Source organism: Ambystoma mexicanum, chromosome 13 (genome assembly GCF_040938575.1).
Source record: "Ambystoma mexicanum isolate Mex_15411 chromosome 13, UKY_AmexF1_1, whole genome shotgun sequence".
Lineage (NCBI taxonomy): Eukaryota > Metazoa > Chordata > Amphibia > Caudata > Ambystomatidae > Ambystoma > Ambystoma mexicanum.
This window is the reverse complement of record NC_090938.1, coordinates 74,262,072-74,279,068: the sequence shown is the minus strand read 5'-3', so window position 1 is coordinate 74,279,068 and position 16,997 is coordinate 74,262,072. Positions and strand designations below refer to the sequence as shown.

General features: G+C 46.8%; 2 protein-coding genes across 3 annotated transcripts in view; one reads left to right on the top strand and one right to left on the bottom strand.

Annotated features, from left to right (window-relative positions):
* Window positions 1-6,606, top strand: part of LOC138520890 (adenosine receptor A3-like) — a 40,181-nt gene extending 33,575 nt beyond the window's left edge. Inside the window, exon 2 of the mRNA XM_069633307.1 lies at window positions 3,713-6,606. Coding sequence (XP_069489408.1) covers window positions 3,713-4,334 — 622 coding nt within the window. The 3' untranslated portion in view covers window positions 4,335-6,606. The remainder of the gene's footprint in view (window positions 1-3,712) is intronic.
* Window positions 6,607-7,312: 706 nt separating this feature from the next.
* The window catches only part of LOC138520889 (CMRF35-like molecule 6), a 232,476-nt gene continuing 222,791 nt past the window's right edge, over window positions 7,313-16,997 (bottom strand). For both annotated transcript variants that reach the window (XM_069633304.1, XM_069633305.1), the window contains one exon: window positions 7,313-8,260. In XM_069633304.1, the coding sequence (XP_069489405.1) occupies window positions 8,228-8,260 (33 nt within the window). In that variant the 3' untranslated portion in view covers window positions 7,313-8,227. The remainder of the gene's footprint in view (window positions 8,261-16,997) is intronic.

Below are 16,997 nucleotides of genomic sequence, written 5' to 3'. Positions count from 1 at the left end.
GTCAGGCCAGTCAGAATGTTGAGCTATAATGCACCTGGAGCTCAAACTGAAATTTTCTGAAGGGGACTGCCTGTTAACACAAGTACATGTGCAGTTATGTATACTAATGAGCAAATGAATTGTTCCAGACAATGGTGGACTGTGCCATTGCTGTGGAATGAGAAATGTCATATTGTATTGCATGCACTTCGGGAATAGAGAAACCCTTAGGGACAAGGGTTTTGAAGGAGAAGGGGGTGGGTGTAAACCCCCATTTCCTGTGGGGTTCAGTATGCATGAGCTGTGTGTCCCGTTCTGTTGACAGTCTTGGTTGTTTGTAGTCCTTCCTTGTAATCCATTCCTCCTAAGTGTGTTGAGTGTGCGAAAGGTTTGAGAGCCAGTAGACGGTAGGCTCCACCAGCAGGGGGAGCGGGGCTGCCCGTGAGGTGATTTCACCTCAGGGTTTGTGCGGGCTCCCCTGCTGGCGAGCGCTAATGGGAGCTGTTGGTAGGGCATAAGAGCTTGAGTGGGTTCACCTCGAGGGAGAGTACCAGGGGAGATGAGAGGAGGCGGAAGCTCCTGACTTTCACAGAGGGCACTGAGGCCCTCTGCCGAGTCGGGGACACCCGCCCCGATCCATAGTCTGTCTTCCTATCAGGGGGTTGGCAGTTTCTCTCTCACCCACCTGGGGTCGAGAGAGAGTAATCCAAATGAGAGCAAACAAAGCACTTGGTGGGCGGTGCCTCCGGCCCACCCCCGCTAGTAAGAGCCAGGGAGAGCAGAGTCAAGTGCGGCGCTGCCTAGACCTGTCAGGTAGGAGCGGGAAGAAGTAAATCATGGATACCACACCCGGCGTGTGCCAATCCTGGTTAACACGCAAGCAATTGTTTTTATGAGAATACTTGAAGTAATATTCACCTCCCCGGGCGGATGGCTCTGTGGAGATGGGTTGTTTGTTTACAGTAGCACAGTAGAAGTGGGTTTGAACTATCACGGTGGACACTGTGCGTGAAGGTCTATTGGTGCCCTGTAGGGGTTGGTCCATGGTGAGTGGCCCGTGTCCTGGATTTTCCCGGATGCCTGCGTCGACCTGTTGGGTCGTCAGCAGTACCATTGTGCCTTTTTCAGTTGCCCCCGCTCTTCGTCCAGTACTTATCCCATCGGAGAGGTGGCACTCGGCCTGCTCTATGAGGGAGTAAGATTTCCCCCAGGGTAGAGGAGCATACAGGACATGTGAAAGCGTTCATTCTCAGGAGATACCTGTGTTAGGAATAGTTAGTTATTTATCAAATGTGAAAGCGTTCATTCTCAAGAGATACCTTTGACAGGAGTGGTTAGTTATTTATCAAATGTGAAAGTGTTTATGCTCTTAGGAGAGCCCATTGCAAGGATTGTGTTATTTATTAATCGCATGTAAAGCACTGTTCCCTCAGGTGATCCTCAAAGATCCATGTGATCTGCTAATGAACCAATGTGAATCCAATGCTATATGAAGGGAGCCAATGACAACTGCAAAGGATGATTTATTTCTAGTACTAGCAGGGAGCAACTCTGTTAGGAGTTTATGGTGTAATAGGGATTCTGTGTATATATTATTTATTTAACATATTTCATGAAATAAAACTAAGGAGGATTACGCTAAAACAAATACGACTGTGTCTGTTTATTGGGTTATAGGTACCAGAGCGGCGGTCTTCCTTGAGGGCAAACCCCAGAGAGCCCTCACTATGCCTCACAGACATTACAGCCACTCCCCACCCCATTGGGCACTCATTTTTCATGCACATGTGTGCAGTAAGGTGTTATACTCCTATACTCAGGTCTCCTACAGGTAGCTACTCACTCACTCCTACAGAGAATGATACAATTACACGGAGAAACACCTTACATATGCTTGCATATAGCTTGTTGCCAAGACCATGGCAGCTTAAATCACTTCCTTACAAGCCAACGGTCTGAACGTTTTCATAACAGAACTCCCATTTTTAAGGTTCGAAGATTCCAAGAGAAAGCGCAGTAATATTTTTTAACATAGAGATAGGCTTTCTAAGCATGATAAATTTGTAGGTAAACTGTAACATTTATCAAATATGTTCAACGGTCATAGGCACAGTTCACCCAAGCATGAGAACATTTAATGACAGTATTACAAATACACACCCTCTTCCTTTTAAATTCCAGTTTCATATTTGCTCTTTAAAGCCACATCACTGCCAACAAGCATTGGAAAAGCCAGTCATTTTGGTGTGTGCTGCTGTTGATTGCAGTTTCAGCGATGGAGGCTATGAGAAGGAATGAAGATGAGCGATATAATGAGAGAGAGTGTGTGTGAAAAGGAGCAGTAGAGGAGAAATGGATGAGGCCAGTGAGAGAGAGGAACAGGAAGTGGGTGAGAAGAAGGCTAATGATAGCATTAAAAGAGAGATGGAGTGTGTAAGAGACAGACTGAGAGTGAAGGTAAGGCTGCAAGCAAAGACGACAGCAAATGAAGATGTGATGAGTGTGATGCATGTACGGGTGCCAGAGAGTGAGTGTGAGGTTGAACGTGAAAAAGTGTGAGGAACAAAGAAATCTTAAAAGGGCTAAGACAACAACATTACACAGAAGCATTTTACAACATATTTTGAGCCCGGGTGTCTCCAAATAAAAATGAATACTTGTATGCTAGCAATGCCAAGTCATGCTGCCTGTGCCTAAGCGGATGCAGGTATTGCCAAAGTGAAACATTTTCATAGTGGCTTTGGAAATTATTTTTAGCATGTCAATGTAGGAACGTTTCCATGTTTGCTCTGCACATTACTGACATTGGGGGTCATTCTGAGTTGGGCGGTAAGGGTTACCGGGCACCAGTGCCGGTAAACCCTTACCGCCCAATTCCGAGGTCCCTTAGCAGGAACCGCAAAGAACGTGTGGTCTGACCACACGTCCTTTACGGGTCCCGCTAAGGGACCAGGGCACTTATTACGGGCCTGCTATTCGCGGGCCCATAATAAGCGCCTTCCCCATTCCCATTGAGCCCTATGGGGGCTCAAATGGGAATCGGGAATGGTTGGTTGAATGGGGACTTACCGGGTCCACACAGGTCGGAATGTCCCGGTAAGTCCCCATTCAACCAGACCGGTGCCGGACCCGGTTTTGGAGGCAGCCATGGCGAAAATAGTGCCATGGCTACCTCCAAACTCGGAATGAGGCCCATTGTAATAACTCTGCTGGCTAGTCCAAGTGTATGCCAATATTGCCACTGTAAAACATGTTCACGCTGGCTGCCCCGATATCTGCTAGCATTGCAATTGTAAGAACACATTTTCAAAATCAGTACAGTGCACAAGATATATTTAACTATTGCCACTATATGAACACACTTTCATGCTTCTTATGTCTAACATGTGCATTCCCTGTATGACCATGTTGTTTCTCCCTTGACGCCACATTCACACATGTATGCACCCCTCGACACACACTCACTCACTCAGTCACACATTCACACCGAAATGACACATACACACCCACCCACACCCGCCGACACACACACAAACATACAAACACATACCTGTATGGACATACTCCACACACATACTTCACAACACGCATGCAAAAACATTTGTTTTCAAATGTACCTTGCCATGTGGTGACAGGGTCCTCTATTACTTCAGGCTGGACTCTCAGTTGCATTTGATTGGAAATTGTGAAGTCTGGTGAACTTATATTTTAAAAAAAATCTTTTTTCTCACAGGTACAAGATGATGACAACTCCGAGAAACATCTGGCTGTGTCTTGGATCCTGTTGGATAGTGTCCCTCATCGTGGGTTTCTTGCCAATGTTCGGCTGGAACAAACAAGCCTCGATGCAGGCAAACAGCTCCTTCGCCAACATAGAATGCCAATTCCCCACCGTCATGTCGATGGATTACATGGTGTTCTTCAACTTCTTTGGCTGGGTCTTGCTGCCCTTGCTGCTGATTTCAGGATTGTACCTTGAAATATTTTACATCCTCCGAAAGCACTTGAAACAAGGCATCACAAAATCAAGGAACGGTGGGATTTTTTATGGAAGGGAGTATAAGATTGCAAAATCTCTCGCCGTCGTTGTATTCCTCTTTGCGTTCTGCTGGCTCCCCATATCCTTCATAAACTGTTTGACTTACTTTTGGCCGGGCAAGTGGCATGGTCAGGTATATACTGCTGCAATAGACTGCAGCATCCTCTTGTCGCACGCCCATTCTGCCATGAACCCCGTGGTGTATGCCTTCAAAATAGAGAAGTTCCGAGAAACCTACAGGGACATTGTTTGCAAATGTGCCCTGTTGCGATCCAGCGAGTCGGTTACTTTCAGTGATGAGATCTCGTTAGAGTAAGGGTCTTAACTATGACCCTTGGGTAGTGCTCTGATCAACTTTTGTTTTGCTTGACTGCAGATCATGCCTTAGTTTATGTGGTTACATAAGCCCAGGACAGGACATAAGGGTTCATCCACCAATCAAATAACCTATCCAATAGACATTGAGCAACCAAGGTTTTTACAATGCGCCCTGGAGAAATATCCTGTGATGTGGAGCCATCACTAATTCCTCAACGGTGACCTCCTCCCATGTGGCTAGGGGACGGCCGCCACTACCTGATCCTGACACTGGGGGGCGGTTAAATGAGAGAAGATCACATGGGAGGAGACAACTACCGGGGAGATGACATGACTTCATTGGACTAGACATAATATCCCCCGTTTGTACATGAGAAAGACCTCCTTACACTCAATACCTTAATGGCATATTGCCATATAACTGTTCCCCCGTTAAATAGAGAATACTTTTCCCCACGTCCTTTAGCCCAAACTCCTATTGATGGTCTGAAAAGTAAAAGCTTCAAGACAACCTTTTTCAGTTGTATTTCCCCTTCATATAGAACTGATCCTTCATATCAAATCATTGAGAGAGGTTCTCCCAGTACTGTGCATCAGTTGATATCAGTGCACTGCAATTCCCATAACCACTAAAGTACTGAGACGAGGAGAATGAGGAAATGATGCAGAGCAGTAGGAGCCCCAAGCTCAATGAGCATGCTAGTTGTTTTGAGAAAGAACCTATGCACGGGACATTTACAAATGGAAACCTAACTGTGAGAAGAGGCTCAGGAGAGACGTCACACCTCCCTTGGAGGCGTGAAGAAACTGGAGGCATGAGTCAGTGTGATGGAGCCAAGGGGCTCACCAGAAAAGAGGGAAAGATCAAGCAGGGCTGCAGAAACACTGGCAACCGCGAGACGATTCCTGGGCATTCGGCAGCTGGAGGCAGCAGTGTTACCCTCACAAGACCTGAAGGCGAGCAGGTGTACAGGAGCGCTGTGGGAGAAGACAGAGAGATGTCAAGGCAGTCCAGAGTGGAAAGCATGTGGCAGCGCTGCCTGGTCTAAACGTGACCGGGACCAAAAACACCAGGAAGAGCCTGTGAGTCAGCTCAAGCGAAGTGGGGGCCCGGGAGCATTTTGGCAACCGCACCAAACACAATTTGAACTTTGTAACAGCACAGAAACAGAAACAATAAGAAGATTGTTTGTAACCTGTAGTCCTGGCAGGTGAGAAAATCCGGCAGTTGGAAGTATATGAGAAGTCCTGGCAGGAGAGTATACCATGCAATTGGAAACGCTTAAGAAGGCCTGGCAAGGAAGTATACCAGGCAGTTGGAAGCCCACGAGAAGTCCTGGCAGGGGACTATACAGGCAATTTCAAACCTACAGAGAAGTCCCAAGAAAGGACAGTATGATTAAACAAAGAAGTAACTTTTAAACAAGGAAATCACATAGTTTAACAGCTTTGTACCTAACAGAATTACTGTGGGCCAAGGAAAGACACGAAGCACTGTTAGAAAAAGAGACATTGCCATCCCATTGAAGAATCCAGGGGAAGGCAACCACCTTCTGGAAACAAGGTTTTCTTACCTCTGAGAGGTTTTGTGCTGAAGTTGTTATATTTCATCTATGAACACCTTTTGCAAAAAATACCATGTAAAAGACATTTCCCTTCTCATTTTATTATTTAGTTTGTAGTTTGAGGGTCAGGATAGAACGTTTAGATACAAGGACAGCTTAGATTTCTGACATTCTGACACAGACAGATCCTTTCATTTTGGTTATAGGTAGGGACGATCCTCTTAGAGCACGGTCAGAGAAGTATTTTCCCAACCCATTTATGTTAATAACAGTCTTTAACCAAAAACATGACAACTTTGTGTCCGGCTTACAATTCTGACCCCTCACAATCCTTAGAAATGGGACACTCACTTCCATGCTCAGGATATACTTGAACTCATTGGTTGTGTGACATGCTCAAAGCTCCTTGGTACATTGCAGGTAGAGACAATGTGGGAACAAATGATGTGCAGAAGAATAGCCATGAGAAGCACAACCCTTGCTCAGCGGCACGGAGCAGTCCAGGTGGCCAATCAAACAGAGAGTGTTTCATAAGTCTGTTGACTGTATCACACCTCATGGTTCAAAGGTTGATGATGGGGACTGTGATGCATTAGCCCCCTAAGGGTGCTGCATCCATAAAATGTAAATAATAAATAGGCGTACAGAACTTAACAATGTATACTCATGACATCTTAAAAGGAATAAAGAGGAGTAAATAAGTAACATGTCAGTTACCAAAATGTGTCCACACCAAGGGTTGAGAAGCTACGCCACACACATTTGGGGTGACCAAGGCTGTTGTGTGGCTGTAATTGGCGGTCCGATACTTTTCGATACGCTTAGAAAGTACCATTAAAAGATCAGAAGATAAGCGCAAGAGACTACACAATTTTCGTATTTTGTACCAAAAACAAGGGATTCCTTAATGAATTTGACACATATGAAGGGTTCTTGAAAATAGCAATATTTGTGTGGAACACTCACGAGAAGCAGGACCCTCTTATTTCTAATGGTTATCCAATGAAATAAAAAAAATTATGTGGTTTCTATGTTTTAAATCATTATGTGATGTAACCAAAAAATCAAACGAATATAACAAGTTACAAAGAAAAACTCTGCATCTAGAGGGATGTTTCTGTTTTAAATAGTTCAAAAAAGAAATCAGTTCAGACCACCATTTCGTGTAAGCCTCTGAAATTCCCCCCTTTCCATCTTTCTTGCCAGTGGACTTTAAACTTTTTAGGTTCTACTACAAAGAACAGTTTGACACGCTTGAATCACATAAAGCACACGTTTTGAAACCTTTCATTTTACCAGCTGGAAATATTATGCAAAGATGGTCAAAGCAATTATGTTTTGAAGTATATCGAATTCTTCATAAAATGGTGATCAGCGCGAGACTGATAACAAAGAAAGAATCACCAGACACTTCTTTCACTTAGAGAAAAAGATTGTTTTCTGTTTTAACTTCATTGAGTGGATACAGAATATGTGTGGAATGTAGGCCTGGGGTGACCAGCTTATCTAAAGGATCATCCACTTGGCTGCATGGAAGTTACATATTGACTGAAAACAATTCATATTTATAGCAGTGATGAGAAGTACCTTGAAGGCACAGTTAATTAATACATAACTGTAGAACAAAACATGTTCTCGAAATCCGGCACAAACAGTCTTAAGGTGTGCTCCAGTAACTTGAAAAAGGTATTCAAGTTAGTTTGAAACATTGAAATGAAACATAGAAAAACACACAATTGAAAACATTTATCTCACACAGATTCTTCAAACTTGTTGTTCAGCCTCTTGGCAGTGTCAGGACCAAGTAGGGATTTCAATATAGGTCGTTGGTTTACTGACTCATATAGAAAGTTGCACTACAAAATATGTTCACAAGGTTTAAATGGTGCTTTGCCTAATGTTACCTCAGTATGCCGCAAGCATGATAATGGTTTCCTATTTGTTTACAATGGGGAAAATGTAACATTTTCCTATTTTTAATGGTGCAGTGACCACTGTTATCTCAACGTGTCTTATGCCCAATAATGGGTGGCAACCCTTTGAGCTTAGACACCCAAGATTGTCATTTCAATGTCCTGAGTTCTCAACAATGTGGGGGTTCTGAATAGTTGTGTCCAACAGCCTTTGGTGAGACGTGTGTTGGTAGGTTGTCTTCTGGCAGTGTTGATGTTAGTGCCTTACACGCATTGGGCTCATAGGTGGTCATTGTGTGTCATAAACCCCATATCCATGTTGAGACCTCTGTCTTTTGGGTTAAGCATCTTCAAGTACTTGAGCTCCACTAGTAGTATTTGGGGGGTATTCAGGCGACCTGTATTCAATTCCATCATGCAAAGATCCTGCAGTGGGCGTCCTTACCCTGTAAGAGCAAAGAAATATCAAGGTTAAGTACCACAAATGAAATACACCAATCACAGGCTGAAAAGATTCACAGATCTTTTATTCTGCACAGTTTACAAAGAAACACAGATAGCTATCTGGCTCTCAACACCCCTCAACGTGTACCAGCCTGACAAAGAGAGGTGAGAGAGTGCTGGACGTCTAAACACTCATACTTTTATACAATTTTGAATAATATTGTCCAGACCCTCTTCATGTTAATAATCTGTAGTCTAGAGTTTGTGCCTAGTTCACATACAGCTTATACAATAATATGCAAAGGATTACATGAGTTTGCATTTCCATCAAGTTACAATGGTGGTGTATGTTCTCGGATCCCACGGTAAGCCTTAGTCTATATTCCAACACAATGCAGTTCGGCCTGTGTCTATGCTTGAGGTTTACTTTACATTGTTCCAACGTTTATACAAGGATGAGTCTAATGTGTGCAGACAATACTCAGATGACAGTTCATATGGAGTGCAAGCTCTCTTTACCTGATCTAAACAGTCGGCTCTCGGATAACCTAAACATTAACAGGACTCAAAGGTCGGGAGGCTTGGTTGCAAGTTTGAAAACACAGTCCACCATTTAAGAACAGAGAATCGTACGAACAGAAATCAAAATGGCGGATGAATCTTCAAATGGTGGCGAAGTCTATCCAAAATCGGACCTTTGTAACGCAGTTCTCCTCGTAGAGCACTAGGCTTAGGCCAACATTAATCACAAAGGAGGCACTATACATTTACCGTTTCACAACCCACCATTTTTGAAGTGGTGACCTGCTGTTCTTTCTGTTCCGTGTGAAGTGGTGGTGCACTAGTGTTTCTGTTTTGTGTGAAGTGGTGACCCACTAGTGTTTCTGTTTTCTGCCTCTGTGTAGGTTCATCCTTTCACACAGATCCTGGCAAGTCTCGCCTGCATACCTTCGTTTTTGACATTGCTGGTACTTGATGACGTACACAGTATTGTAAAATCTACCGGTATCTGTATTGTTTGGTTCTGAGGGGTGGCCACTGTGCTGGATTGTCCATTAGGCCAAGTAGGCACCAGCCTATGGGCCCCGCTCCTTTGAAGGGCCCCACAACAACGGAACAAAATAACGCGGTGAAGAAAAAATTAAAACGTATAAGGAGATAATTTGCAAGGGGGGCGGGGTCCCTGACATTTTGACTGCCTAAGAGCCTCCGCAGGGATTCATCCGGCACTGAGTGGTCATGGCCACCATCTGATGAAGAAGTCTATGTGACTTTGAAAGCAAATGCATTGGATCATCGCTCTCTAATATTTCCTGTTAGTCCAATAAAATCTATCAAATCTTGCATTGTAAGCAGTTCTGCAAAGCCAAGAGGCTGCTTGCTTCCTGATTAGCGTTACGGGCATGTCCCAAGCACATGAATACATCTGATTTCATCAGCAAAGCACTCACACAGGCAATCAGATCTTGTGCATTTGTCCATAGTGGGTGGTAGAACGCATGCACAGCACACCCTGAGACTCCACAATGCAACAGGGGAAAGGGGAATCGAGGGAGTCTACAGGGGTCTGGCCTCCTTGCAATGTGCCCCCAGACTAGACTGCAGATAGTATTCGCAAAGGAAGGTCAGAAGCAGAGGTGTAATGCGAACATGCTAACTGCTCTTGCACACTGCGAAGTCGCAAGTTGCGTCTGGCGCAGCCTGCGTGGAAGCTGCGTCAGGTGCAGCCAACGTCGTAGGGAATGCATCCCTTTAATAACGGCCAGGCTATTATGCAAGTCTATGCAATAAGGACGAGCATACTCGTCCTGGGCACTTAAGGGGTTAATGTCCAGTATTCTGGCAAGGGAAGGCTCTGGCAAAGCACGACGTGGTGCAAATTAAATGGGGTGTCCAATTCAGTCGCTGGAGAACAGTCACCTAGTGGAAGGGTCCCAGGGAAACTCTGAGGTCCTACAATGTTTTTGTGTGCTTCAAAAATTGTGCACCTTAATTATGCACCCATTTTATCTGAATGAAAATGGGTGAGAATGACAAGGTAAATGCTAATTATGCTTCCAGGTGTGTAGCTAGCCGCAATGCAGTTACCTCCATCTTGGATGGGGTTGGCTTGTGACTAGTGGCAGCCAGTTAATGTTTAAAATGGGGCCATGTGACTGTTGCCCTTGATTTTGTGTACAACAAGTGAGCCCAAGCCAGTCACGGGGGTCCAGTGATGCCCCAGGACCCATGGTTTACTTTTAAACATGGATGAAAATACTGCACTTTAGAGCTCAATTTCTGGGTGGCATATCAAATATTCCAATGCTTCAGATGGCAGGTCTCACTGCCCCCTGGCTTTCCCTCATTTGCCCCATGTCGATCTTGCTGCCCCTGTTCTGGCCATGTGTTTCTAACTGCCACAGTTATTCCCTGTTTCACTCTCACTGCCACAGTACCACCTAATGTGTTTCCTACCAATGCCACAGTACCACCTAATGTGTTTCCCAAAACTGATGCAGTACCACCTAATGTGTTTCCCACCACTGCCACAGTACCACCTAATGTGTTTCCCAAAACTGCTGCAGTACCACCTAATGTGTTTCCCCAACACTGCCGCAGTACCACCTAATATGTTTCCCACCACTGCCACAGTTTTGCCCCAGGTAACTTTCTCTGCCAAGGCTCTACTCCTTGTAGCTCTAAATGCCCTACTCCGACCACATGTGGTTCTCAGTGCTCCAGTTCTGCCCCATGTAACACTCTCTGCCTTGGTTCTACTCTGTGTGGCGCTTAATGCCCGGGTCTGGCCAGATACGGTTCCCACTGCTCGAGTTCTGCCCCATGTTACTCTCTCTATGCCTAAGTTCTACTCTATGTGGCTCTTAATACCCTACTCTGACCACATGCGGTTCTCACTGCCACAGTTCTGCCCCATGCACCTCAAAACCTTCCTCTTTGCTAATGCTTTCTCTCCTCCTCTCCCCTGCTGACCTGCTGGCTGAATCTGCACTGGTCACCTGGATACCCTCCGATCTCAGGCCCAGGTCCCATCGCCCACCAGTTGCACCCTTGGACCGTTTTCTGTATCCCTACAGCCCCCTACCAGCACTTGACACCTGATGTCTGCACATACCCTTGTACTTGCCACCAGCCGGCCTCACTTTAATTATTGCTTTATTCATTCTATTTATTTTACTGTCATTCCCATGTACCGCTGCCCCCTCCCCCTTACCCCACAATTTTTCCCTTCCCCTGCACTTGCGCGATCTCAATGTCACCTGGCTTAGTAAGATCGATCTCAATGTCACCTGGCTTAGTAAGATCGATCTCAATGTCACCTGGCTTAGTAAGATCGATCTCAATGTCACCTGGCTTAGTAAGATCGATCTCAATGTCACCTGGCTTAGTAAGATCGATCTCAATGTCACCTGGCTTAGTAAGATCGTTGTCTCTGTTTTCCCTCTCTTCCCACTCCTTTGCCTCGTCACGCCTTGAAACATTTGTGCATAGGCGTGTTATAAATGCCATATCATATCATACTTGGTTCTCACAGCTCCATTTCTGCCCCATGTAACTCGCTCTGCCTAGGTTCTACTTCTTGTGGCTCTTAATGTGCTAGTCTGGCCACATAGGGTTCTCACTGCTCCACTTCTGCCCCATATAACTACCTCTGCCTAATTCTACTCTACTTGGCTCGTAATCCCCTGATCTGGCTGCATGCGATTCTCACTTCTCCAGTTCTTCTGCATGGAACTCTCTGTCTACATTCTACTCTACTTGTCTCTTAATGCACTAGTCTGGCCACGTGTGATTCTCACTGTTCCAGTTCTGCCCCATGTAACTCTCTCTACCTAGGCACTACTCCTTGTGGCGCTTAATGCCCGGGTCTGGCCAGATACGGTTCCCACTGCTCGAGTTCTGCCCCATGTTACTCTCTCTATGCCTAAGTTCTACTCTATGTGGCTCTTAATACCCTACTCTGACCACATGCGGTTCTCACTGCCACAGTTCTGCCCCATGTAACTCTGCCTTGGTTCTACTCCATGAGGTACTTAATGCCCTACTCTGAACACATGTGGTTCTCACTGCTCCAGTTCTGCCCTGTGTAATTCTCTCAGCCTTGGTTCTACTCTATGTGGCTGTTAATGCCCTAGTCTGGCCGCATGTGGTCTCACTGCTCCAGTTCCTCCCCATGTAACTCTCTGCCTTGGTTCTACTCTATGTGGCTGTTAATGCCCTAGTCTGGCCACATGTGGTCTCACTACTCCAGTTCTTCCTCATGTAACTCTCTGCCTTGGTTCTGCTCAATGTGGCTGTTAATGCCCTAGCCTGGCCACATGTGGTCTTACTACTCCAGTTCTTCCTCATGTAACTCTCTGCCTTGATTCTGCTCCATGTGGCTGTTAATGCCCTAGCCTGGCCGCATGTGGTCTCACTACTCCAGTTCTTCCCCATGTAACTCTCTGCCTTGGTTCTACTCTATGTGGCTGTTAATGCCCTAGTCTGGCCGCATGTGGTCTCACTGCTCCAGTTCCTCCCCATGTAACTCTCTGCCTTGGTTCTACTCTATGTGGCTGTTAATGCCCTAGTCTGGCCACATGTGGTCTCACTACTCCAGTTCTTCCTCATGTAACTCTCTGCCTTGATTCTGCTCCATGTGGCTGTTAATGCCCTAGTCTGGCCGCATGTGGTCTCACTGCTCCAGTTCCTCCCCATGTAACTCTCTGCCTTGGTTCTACTCTATGTGGCTGTTAATGCCCTAGTCTGGCCACATGTGGTCTCACTACTCCAGTTCTTCCCCATGTAACTCTCTGCCTTGGTTCTGCTCGATGTGGCTGTTAATGCCCTAGTCTGGCCACATGTGGTTCTCACTGCTCCAGTTCTGCCCTGTGTAATTCTCTCAGCCTTGGTTCTACTCTATGTGGCTGTTAATGCCCTAGTCTGGCCACATGTGGTCTCACTACTCCAGTTCTTCCTCATGTAACTCTCTGCCTTGATTCTGCTCCATGTGGCTGTTAATGCCCTAGCCTGGCCACATGTGGTCTCACTACTCCAGTTCTTCCCCATGTAACTCTCTGCCTTGGTTCTACTCTATGTGGCTGTTAATGCCCTAGCCTGGCCACATGTGGTCTCAATACTCCAGTTCTTCCCCATGTAACTCTCTGCCTTGGTTCTGCTCTATGTGGCTGTTAATGCCCTAGTCTGGCCACATGTGGTCTCACTACTCCAGTTCTTTCTCATGTAACTCTCTGCCTTGATTCTGCTCCATGTGGCTGTTAATGCCCTAGTCTGGCCGCATGTGGTCTCACTGCTCCAGTTCCTCCCCATGTAACCCTCTGCCTTGGTTCTACTCTATGTGGCTGTTAATGCCCTAGTCTGGCCACATGTGGTCTCACTACTCCAGTTCTTCCCCATGTAACTCTCTGCCTTGGTTCTGCTCGATGTGGCTGTTAATGCCCTAGTCTGGCCACATGTGGTTCTCACTGCTCCAGTTCTGCCCTGTGTAATTCTCTCAGCCTTGGTTCTACTCTATGTGGCTGTTAATGCCCTAGTCTGGCCACATGTGGTCTCACTACTCCAGTTCTTCCTCATGTAACTCTCTGCCTTGATTCTGCTCCATGTGGCTGTTAATGCCCTAGCCTGGCCACATGTGGTCTCACTACTCCAGTTCTTCCCCATGTAACTCTCTGCCTTGGTTCTACTCTATGTGGCTGTTAATGCCCTAGCCTGGCCACATGTGGTCTCACTGCTCCAGTTCCTCCCCATGTAACTCTCTGCCTTGGTTCTGTTCGATGTGGCTGTTAATGCCCTAGTCTGGCCACATGTGGTCTCACTGCTCCAGTTCCTCCCCATGTAACTCTCTGCCTTGGTTCTACTCTATGTGGCTGTTAATGCCCTAGCCTGGCCACATGTGGTCTCACTACTCCAGTTCCTCCCCATGTAACTCTCTGCCTTGATTCTGCTCCATGTGGCTGTTAATGCCCTAGCCTGGCCACATGTGGTCTCACTACTCCAGTTCTTCCCCATGTAACTCTCTGCCTTGGTTCTGTTCGATGTGACTGTTAATGCCCTTGTCTGGCCACATGTGGTCTCACTGCTCCAGTTCCTCCCCATGTAACTCTCTGCCTTGGTCCTGCTCGATGTGGCTGTTAATGCCCTAGTCTGGCCACATGTGGTTCTCACTGCTCCAGTTCTGCCCTGTGTAATTCTCTCAGCCTTGGTTCTACTCTATGTGGCTGTTAATGCCCTAGTCTGGCCACATGTGGTCTCACTACTCCAGTTCTTCCTCATGTAACTCTCTGCCTTGATTCTGCTCCATGTGGCTGTTAATGCCCTAGTCTGGCCACATGTGGTCTCACTACTCCAGTTCTTCCCCATGTACCTCTCTGCCTTGGTTCTACTCTATGTGGCTGTTAATGCCCTAGTCTGGCCACATGTGGTCTCACTGCTCCAGTTCCTCCCCATGTAACTCTCTGCCTTGGTTCTACTCTATGTGGCTGTTAATGCCCTAGCCTAGCCACATGTGGTCTCACTGCTCCAGTTCCTCCCCATGTAACTCTCTGCCTTGGTTCTGCTCGATGTGCCTGTTAATGCCCTAGCCTGGCCACATGTGGTCTCACTGCTCCAGTTCCTCCCCATGTAACTCTCTGCCTTGGTTCTGCTCGATGTGGCTGTTAATGCCCTAGCCTGGCCACATGTGGTCTCACTACTCCAGTTCCTCCCCATGTAACTCTCTGCCTTGATTCTGCTCCATGTGGCTGTTAATGCCCTAGCCTGGCCACATGTGGTCTCACTACTCAGGTTCTTCCCCATGTAACTCTCTGCCTTGGTTCTGCTCGATGTGGCTGTTAATGCCCTAGTCTGGCCACATGTGGTTCTCACTGCTCCAGTTCCTCCTTGTGTGGCACTTTCCTTTTATTTGGTTATTATGTAGGCCCCAACCTTGTCATACTGATTTCATATGACAAATACAGACATTAATAACATCATAAATGCCATCAAGACTTATTTTCACAAGCTGTTATATGAAGCTCCGCACTCGAAGGTTAGGGTTAATGGATGGCCCTCTAGATCCTTCCCACTGGGCAGATGGGCACGGCATGGTCCCCACTCCTTTTCGTATTAGCAATTGAAACTCTGGCCCAATGGCTTCGCCAGGTCAATACATGGAAGAGATTGTGCTGGCCGGAAGGAGGAGAGGATAGAATATCCCTCTACCCCGACGATCTTCTGATATATCTAGGTGACCCAGCCCGCTCCTGTCCAGTAGTTACGCAGATGTTGGCACGCTTCAGCGAGTTTGGTGGACTAAGGGTCAACTGGAGGAAATCTGTTTTCTTCCCGTTAAGGGGTGGGGAGCATGCAATTCCCACAGATTGCCCATACCGGGTGGAACACAAAGGTTTTCCGCTACCTGGGGATCCAGATCTCCAGAAGCCACTCGGACTATACATCCTGTAGCCTACACCCGATTACGGACCACTATACGAACAATGTCTGCCTCTGGATGCTACTCCCCCTAACGCTGCGCCCCTTAAGATGATGGCATTTGCCAAGCTTCTTGTATGTGCTACAAAACGCCCCGCTCTTGGTCCCCGATTCCAAATTTGTTTGAATAGACTGTCTCCTCAGACAACTTATATGGGGAGGCGGACAACCCCGTATTGCTCTTGATATGTTACAAAGATCGGTATGGGAAGGGGGTATAGGGGTGCCACACCTCCAATCCTGTTACTGGGTGAGCCAAATGGCAGTGGTTAATGACTTGTTTCACGGTCACCAAGAATGACCACATATCAGGGCTGAGATGCTGGGACAGCAAAACACATCACCACTCGCTACAATCCACCAGACCCTCACTAGACCTCCCCCACAGACGATGGCAAATCACATAACCATACTTTGGAAGAAGGCACATAACCACATCGGGTGGGGAAACAGGGTGACTCTGATAAAACCCCTCTGGAACAACAGTAATCTCATGGAACTGGGGAAACTCACGGCATGGCCAAGGTGGGTGGAAGCCCATATCACCGAAGTAGGTGACATTCTAACCAAGGGCAATTTAGCCTCCTTCGAAACACTGCAGCAGAAATTTGGGCTCCCAGACGATGAGCGTTATCACTATATGCAATTTACACACGCCCTACGAAGACATCTACCTGCACTCACTGACGCACCTAAATGCACACCCCTGGAGCGTAACCTCCTAGTAGAACGCATCCCCACCAGAGTCACTTCCATCCTATATAAGGCTATCACAGCCTTTGCCACTCCAGAGCTGAGAAATCTTAAATTAAGGTGGGAAACAGATGTAGGTGCTATCGACCCAGAAGATTGGATAGTGGTCCTAATGTCCACGCGAGTGATCGAGATTGTCTCCAGGCTCCGCTTGATACAGCTCAAAATTCTCCATAGAGTGTACTACCCTAGGGTCGCACTGCATAGGTGGAAACGAGCTCCAGATCCGAATTGCCTACGATGCCGGGAGGGGGAGGGCACTTTCATACACATCCTGTGGGAATGCCCCAAGATCAGGAACCTCTGACGATAATGTTGTAGTAAACTGACAGATGCTCTGGGGAGAACAATACCACTAGACCCTAAAACACTGCTATTGGGCATCCCTGATGAAAACACTACCAACCAGTGGGAAAGGCTGCTTTTGTCCACAGCATTGGGACAGATAAAACGTATCGTTGGGGATCACCCGAGTGCCCAGTCCAGGCCCAGTGGGCGCTGATGTGGATGTTGCGC